At 40.0% G+C, this 6,912-nt stretch overlaps 1 protein-coding gene across 1 annotated transcript; it reads right to left on the bottom strand.

Annotated features, from left to right (window-relative positions):
- Positions 1–438: 438 nt before the first annotated feature.
- Positions 439–2,066, bottom strand: ghrl (ghrelin/obestatin prepropeptide). The gene is made up of 4 exons (XM_035381207.1): positions 1,938–2,066; positions 1,296–1,400; positions 804–915; positions 439–554 (listed from the first exon to the last, which is right to left on the bottom strand). Exons 1-4 carry the CDS (start codon positions 2,049–2,051, stop codon positions 550–552), a joined length of 336 nt encoding a protein of 111 aa, XP_035237098.1. The 5' UTR covers positions 2,052–2,066; the 3' UTR covers positions 439–549.
- Positions 2,067–6,912: the final 4,846 nt, after the last annotated feature.

Below are 6,912 nucleotides of genomic sequence, written 5' to 3'. Positions count from 1 at the left end.
TAACAAAAGCAGGAATGGGAGTATTGTGGATATTCTAAACGTTTTTCCTGCTTATGATGCTTGTTTGGAGTCCGTACAGAGAAATACTTTCATTTACAAAAATTATAGACATTATTCAGTTTAAGACCCTGTGAAATCATAACCAAGACCATAAAACTCTATAGTTTATGTAGTTATAAAAAAACAAAGAAAAATAGTACATTAAAAAATACATGATACAAATTCAATTGTTGCAGCAATTTATCGTGGTAGCAACAAGGTTCTTTAACTTCCCAGTACGTGGGGATGTAGTCATTTGGAAACTGTTTATCTGAGAATTAGCATGGCATTTTACATTTTGGCCAGCCTAGTAGGCTGCCAATCAGAATTAAACTTGAGGTGAAATGAATCCAGAATGGATGTGCAGTGTCAGACCTTCAGATCACACCACACAAAAGATTGCGTTTGCAAAATTTTATTGTGTTTAACAATTGGTTGAATTATGCATGCAATAATGCAGGAATATATGGGACGCAGGGTTTTATGAAGTCCAGATCATATCCACTCTTGTCACTCTGAAACATGAGAAACATCACTGAACTCAGTAGCAAATGATCTTAACATGTTCATCACAATTTACCCGAGATGTTCACAGCCATGCTGTTACAACAAGGTTATCAGAATGCACTGCCACAGTAGCTAGACAGGGATGTATTTGCTCAGAAGAGTATGATTTTAAAAAATGAACTAAGGGAAATGGTGTTCATAATAATAGTTCATAGTGGCCTAGTGGGGTAAGGGTCAGTGGAAGGTTTCTGTCTAACCTTTGGCAGGTGTGTCCATCAGCAAATCCTGCATGATCTTCTGCATCACTTCTCCATATTGCTGGAACAGCTCCTCAGTCATGGTGATCCCGATCTCAAAAGGAGTGTTAAACTGACAGTGGAGGAAATCAACGTTAGTTCAAGAGGGGCAGTTCTGGCTGGCTTCTTACACTAGTTTAAGACAATGGAGGGTTATTCATAAATTATGCGCATCATGATTATGAGGATTGTAACATTAGACCTGGTGGCTTGCAAAATTTTGCACACTAGCCGAAGAGCAGTTTTTTTTTTGTCACGTGTATAGCAGTGATCTGAAACGTTTTTCACAACAACTCGGGCTGCAACAGATCAGGTAAATGGAAGGATAATGCTGTGAGTTCTTTCTGGTTATATATTTGGTCTGGTGACTATCCCACTATCACAGTGTATTATTTGTAAAAATAAAAAACATGACAAATAATGATAGTCCATCCTGGTAGTGGGTCCACAAACCGTAATGTGTCTGATGTCTTCATCCTGCAATGGGGGCCTCATAAACAGGTCCAGGATCCCATCTGAGTCTCGTCTGCCAACCCTGGGAGGCTTCTTATCCTTCCCCTGCAGAGCCGGAGTAGCCTTCCATCAGCTTAGACCAGTTGTAACCCTGTTCCTGGAGATCTACTGTCCTGTAGGTTTTCACTCCAACACTAACAAAGCATGACTCATTCAACAGCTAGAGATTTCAATGAGCTGCTAATTAGAATCAGGTGTGCAAAATTAGGGTTGAAATGAAAACTCCCGGAACTAGGTTGGCTACCACTGACTTTGACCCGTTAGGTTTCCTCTAAATATACCTTACAATCTTTTAAACTGCAGTTACTCTGTAACCCTTCAATTGACACACACAAACATGCTGGTGTGGTTGCAAAATGTAACTTAACTAATTTGTCTAACACATTTCTTTGACAATGAAGTCACTCCATCTCGTTCTTGCAAATTTACAGCACCTGTGAGAGTATTTTACATGAGAGCTAGTTAGCTTGCAGGAAACAGAAATGGTGAGTCTCGGTCTGATGAAAGTGAGCTATAGATATATTCTGCCTGATTTGCGCTGGCGTGGCCTGCATCCAGCATGTGATTGGCCCGTGGCCGTACCTGCGGTCTCTGTGAGGGGCTGAGGAAGCTGGAGCCAGCCTGGACAGAGTCCATCCACAGCGCCAGGACGCAGACCAGCAGGATGCTGTATGCGGTGCGTTTCATCTGCCTCATGTCTGAAGCTCACAGTGAGGTTTTGCACTTTAAGAGGAAACCTGAAAACACAAAGAGATTGTGTTGCATGATTTTGGATTGGGGACACAGACATCAGCAAGACAAACTGTTTCCACTAAGGGCATTATTTTAAAGTGGTCTCCTCTGCTTACATATACACGGAGGTAATGAATTCATAGAGGTTATATATATCGATGCAGGCCAACTCTGGCCCTAAGGAGCCACATGGTATGCTGGTTTTCATGGTTTCTCAGAAAGTAATGGATGACTGTTGGTTATAGAGTTCATTTACTTCACCTGTTTTGTGGGTCTAATTTCTTTACAATCCCTAACAGTAGCAAACAGATGTAAACTTAAGTATGAAGTATACTACCTAAACATAAAACAAGGCAAGTCATTTTACAACTCATTTTGATTTAATTGAGAAGGTTATGTCTTACCCAGTGCCTCTTGGTTCTTGGAATGGTATTACACTATCATTAATGCTGCTTTTTATATTTAGTTTATTTGCTTTGGTCTGCTTTTTATTGACTGTGAATACTTGGAATATATTGTATGCACAAATACTGTTATAGTGAAATACCAGGGATGATAAGAGCTGAGAGATAAGAGATTCTTAAATACACACAGAAAACACACCGCTGTTTATAAATTCAACATCATGTTGCGAAAGTAAAGCACAAACTATTTGCTCTAATGTAGCCGAGTGAAGAGACAATGATACACATACTTTCATTTATACAACTGATATATTTTATTTTTTATTTGTTTTGGTGGGGAAAGGGGGGGGTGTAAAATTCAATTATTGTGAATTTAAGTCACGCTTTTCTGTGTGCTTTTTGCAGAGCCGCAAAGCTATTTCTCCATTTGACACTCCAGGATTTCATGTGACTACACTGGAAATGTCTGCTGATTATCATCATTGTCAAAAAACAATCTACCAGGCAATCATGCCAGCGACATCCTGCTCCACAGGAATGATTGCCTTGCTGATTGCGCATATAAATGTTTTCATTGGAGAAATAAGTTGTATTATTTACTACAAGGGCATGATGTACAAAGAGGCTGAAGTGACCAAGAATTGATTTAAACCAGCAGTGTTCTTGATATGAATTCATTAAGACACAGGGTGTCCACACTAATCAGCAGTAGAGTTTCCTTGTGTAGATCCTGATTAGGACTGGTACGTGGATGCAGGGTCTCGAAGCAGAAAAGGTTAAAAGAACAATCATGATGAAGGAGGCCTGTAGCATATGAGGAGGGTGGCATGTGAGAGAGCTTCACAATATATTTAAGCCCATATTTACCTGTCCTCAAAAACAGTGAATCAATGGTAGCATTTCAGGAATGTCATTGGTTCAGAAAATGTACCCGGGAGGTTCAGAAATTACAAAATTGTTTATATTTCTGTCATCATGTCCATGTTTTCATCATTTATCTATTTAGTAACTCTCTGGAAAAAAAATTAATAAATAGAGGCAAAGTCCTGGGTAGGCTAACTCTCAAAAAGCTAAATATTACTAACTACTTAGCAGAATCTAATCTTCGAAAATTAATCCAGTCAATTTGCACTGAAAAGTGTGCTTTCTTCAGCAGTGGATGTTAAGTTGCATGGTGAGTCAAATTATTTCCTATGGTGTTTTGAAAAAAAGAAGAGAATTGTACTAACCCAATCATTCCTCTAGATGGCAGAATGAGATCTTATTTATATGTCCAAACCAGAAAAAAATGTCCTTCTATGTGAAACACCTTGCATTATGATAATTGTCCATTGCCTTCTATTCTTATTGGCCAAAATGATTGCACCATGAAATAACAAATCTCAGAAAAATGTGAACATATTAGGAAGCACCCTAAATGCCAGAATTTTATTTTAACCTGGTTTTAATGTGGTTTTTCTGAGTAGACCACTACAGTATTTGTATTTTACTATATAATTGTAAGTGTGGGCAACATTTTGAATAAATGCAGAACATTTGATAAGTAATACAGAGAGTTCAAATATAAATGAGCTACTAATTATTTTTCACGTCTCAAACCCCACTTCAACTGATTACATCAGCAGGACTCTGTCATCTAGGGACGAGTCAAAAGCAATGCTGTTGTTATTGGTCAAGGACAAATTTTTTGCTTCTCTTTAGGAAGACATGGACATTTTCAGGGCATCCCCTTCTGCTTATGCAAAGATTTAAAAAAAACAATGTTTTGATTTTAAAGCCACGGTTTATATGTTACACGTTACAGAATTTGAATGAAAGCTTTTTGCATTTTGTTTTGGCTGCTTTAAGTAAGAAGTACTTATTGTGTCCTTAGTGATGCGCTTCCCTCTTATAACCCAGTGTTGGGATATGTATGGTAGACTGCTGATAGCTGTGGTGTGTGTGTGTGCGTGCGTGTGCATGCATGTGCCTGCGTGTGTGTGTGTGTATGTATGTACGTTTGCATGTGTGCATGTGTGTGCATGTGTGTGTGGTGCTGTTGTTGTTGTTGTGCTGCTGTTAGTGTGCTGTAGGTCAAGGGGAAATACCACTCCAGTAACTGAATTCACCTCTCTGAGTATATTACTTCAGTTCATATCCAATAGGGTTTTCTTCCTTAGATCAGAATAAGGTTCTGCATGTTGCAGGCTGATTGGTGAACCCCAATTGTTTTTAATATCTTTATTTTTAATGACTGCTCTGTATTTGTCCATCTATCCATCCAGTGGCACAAACCTTGGCAGGCTGGTCATTCGTACCAAATCTTCAACTAGAATCACTGCTACAGCAGTGCATGCCGTATGTCAGATTTACGGTTTTATCAGGAGCAGAGAGAGAAACATTCATTCTGAAATGTCTGTTTTTCTGTTGTAATCCTTTCTATTCCCATTTAAATCTCTCTGGCAGTGGGAACGGTCAATCACTCTGCACAACAGCGTAACAGGACATGCCTGTAGCAGTTCTTTGGATCACGGGACAGGCCAAAGCCCGTTCTTTGAAAGTGTTTGGTATGCTTCAGACCTCTGTCAGGACCTGTCGGACCATGTGAGCCCCTCCACGATATTTCACAGCGCTGTGGCTGTCCCTGTTCAACCCCCCCCCACATTTCCTGACCTCGACTCTCCGGCTTCAATCTTGCCTTAGACCTCTGGGATGATCATCAGTACAGCAGCAACACTCCTCGCTGCAGTCTAACACCTCTGTCCCCCAGCCCAGCCTGATAATCACTATACCAGCAGTATGATCTTTCCAATCTTACACCCTTGTTTCCATTTAATTCTACTATCAAAGTAAGCACAATAGGAGGAAATTCAAGATCTGCAGCTGATGCTACCACACGTGGTACCGCTCTGTTACTCAGTAGATGTTCTGTAAATCTGGCTGTGAAAAATAATGATAAATATATATATATATATAAAAGTGAATTTACATACAGTGAGTTCCATAAAGTTTGGGAAAAAGGTATATTCTGTCAGATCAAGAAAAATATATCTTTGTCCCAAACATTATAGAGCTCACTGTATGTCCATTTAATAAAATGGTACAGAACCTACAGCAAATTAAGAGAAATTTGTTAACTTTTGCAATCTTTCTTGTAACAACATTGTGAATGTATTGAATTTTCTGGAAGCAAACATCCTGACCGCAAGGGATAACATATAATGTACAACTTATACCAGACTCCAACAGTTTTAAGTAGAGAATTTTGTTTCTTTTATGCATTTCATTTCTTGGTTCTCACCAAGCTTGACTTTCACATGATCACTTATATGGGCCACTTATCACTATTTAGGTGAAATAATACCTGTGTAACCAAGCCCCTCCGCTGTATCACTTACTGTCATGAATGATCAATGCACAGAATTGATATGAAAAAGTAATTAATATCCAAAATCTGTATATACTGTATAAAAGTGAACTACATTTTCAATTTTTGTTTTAAATTTCACATATAATTTATTATAGCTGTGCATATGGGTGGGTTGACTTGTATGAATCTCATAGAGGATGTTGAAGGTATACTCAGTGCTGTCAACATGTCTGAATAAATTAAGGTCACTGATGCATTGCTTTAAAAAAATGAAACTGCTCATGTGGCATTTGAGACATGTTATTTAGTATATGATGGATGTGTTTACCTTAAAGTGAGATGGCTTGGACTGTGGACCGTGTTGCTGCTCAGAAGATGGGAGAATTCCTTCATTAATATGAAAATGATGTTGTTTTTTTCTCCATTTGGTAGCTCTGGTGTGAGAGCTCCCATTTGCTCTATTTGTCTTCGGGAACTTGAAGAAGCTTGAGGACCGTGAGATGCCAGCATCGACAAGTGTGAAGAAGCAAGAGTTTAGCTCAGGATGACCAGGAAGAGGGAAAGACTACAGCTATGAGCTGTCCTGTGACTTTGAGAGTCACATGATTCACCCAGGTCAGTTGAGCTAGAGATGAGCATGAAAAAGCCATGGTTCCTCTCTGAAGTTTTTCCTTAGTCAGTTCTGCAGTTCTCTTCTTTGGCACAACAGCGATGGAGGGTGGAGATAATACCGATACAGTTACAGTGCAGATGTGTTGCTTCATGGGAGGTTCACCAGGAGTCACTGTTGTACTGCGTGAGCTGCCTGTTTACAGGAGAACATTGCTGACTTTGTTTGAGGGCGGGTCACTGGACCCCATTTGTGCTGCGCACTTTCTCCCCTGAGGGGCGGGGTCCTGTACCCGATGTGTTTTGTATTCTTCCTGCTGGATGGGCGGAGCCCCGAGAGCCACTGTGTTCTGGGCTCTTCCTGATTGAGGGGCGGAGGGCTTGTACAGTGACCTTGACTCTGATGTTTTTTCCCGTCTTTGTGTCCCGTGGCCTGAGCCAGGCAGGGCAGGCCGAGGCGAGA

The sequence above is a fragment of the Anguilla anguilla genome, chromosome 11 (assembly GCF_013347855.1).
Source record: "Anguilla anguilla isolate fAngAng1 chromosome 11, fAngAng1.pri, whole genome shotgun sequence".
NCBI classification, from domain to species: Eukaryota; Metazoa; Chordata; class Actinopteri; order Anguilliformes; family Anguillidae; genus Anguilla; species Anguilla anguilla.
The sequence above is the reverse complement of the archived record's forward strand: the minus strand, read 5'-3'. Positions and strand labels throughout refer to the sequence as shown.

Bases quoted from the DNA above. Each gene is read 5' to 3' on its own strand.
- ghrl (XM_035381207.1), bottom strand. From the start codon at position 2,051: ATGAGGCAGATGAAACGCACCGCATACAGCATCCTGCTGGTCTGCGTC. The intron at 1,401-1,937 runs GTACGGCCACGG...CCGGCTCTGCAG, and splicing joins GCCCCTCACAGAGACCGCAG to GGGAAGGATAAGAAGCCTCC. The intron at 916-1,295 runs GTTTGTGGACCC...CTCCACTGTCAG, and splicing joins AAGACATCAGACACATTACG to TTTAACACTCCTTTTGAGAT.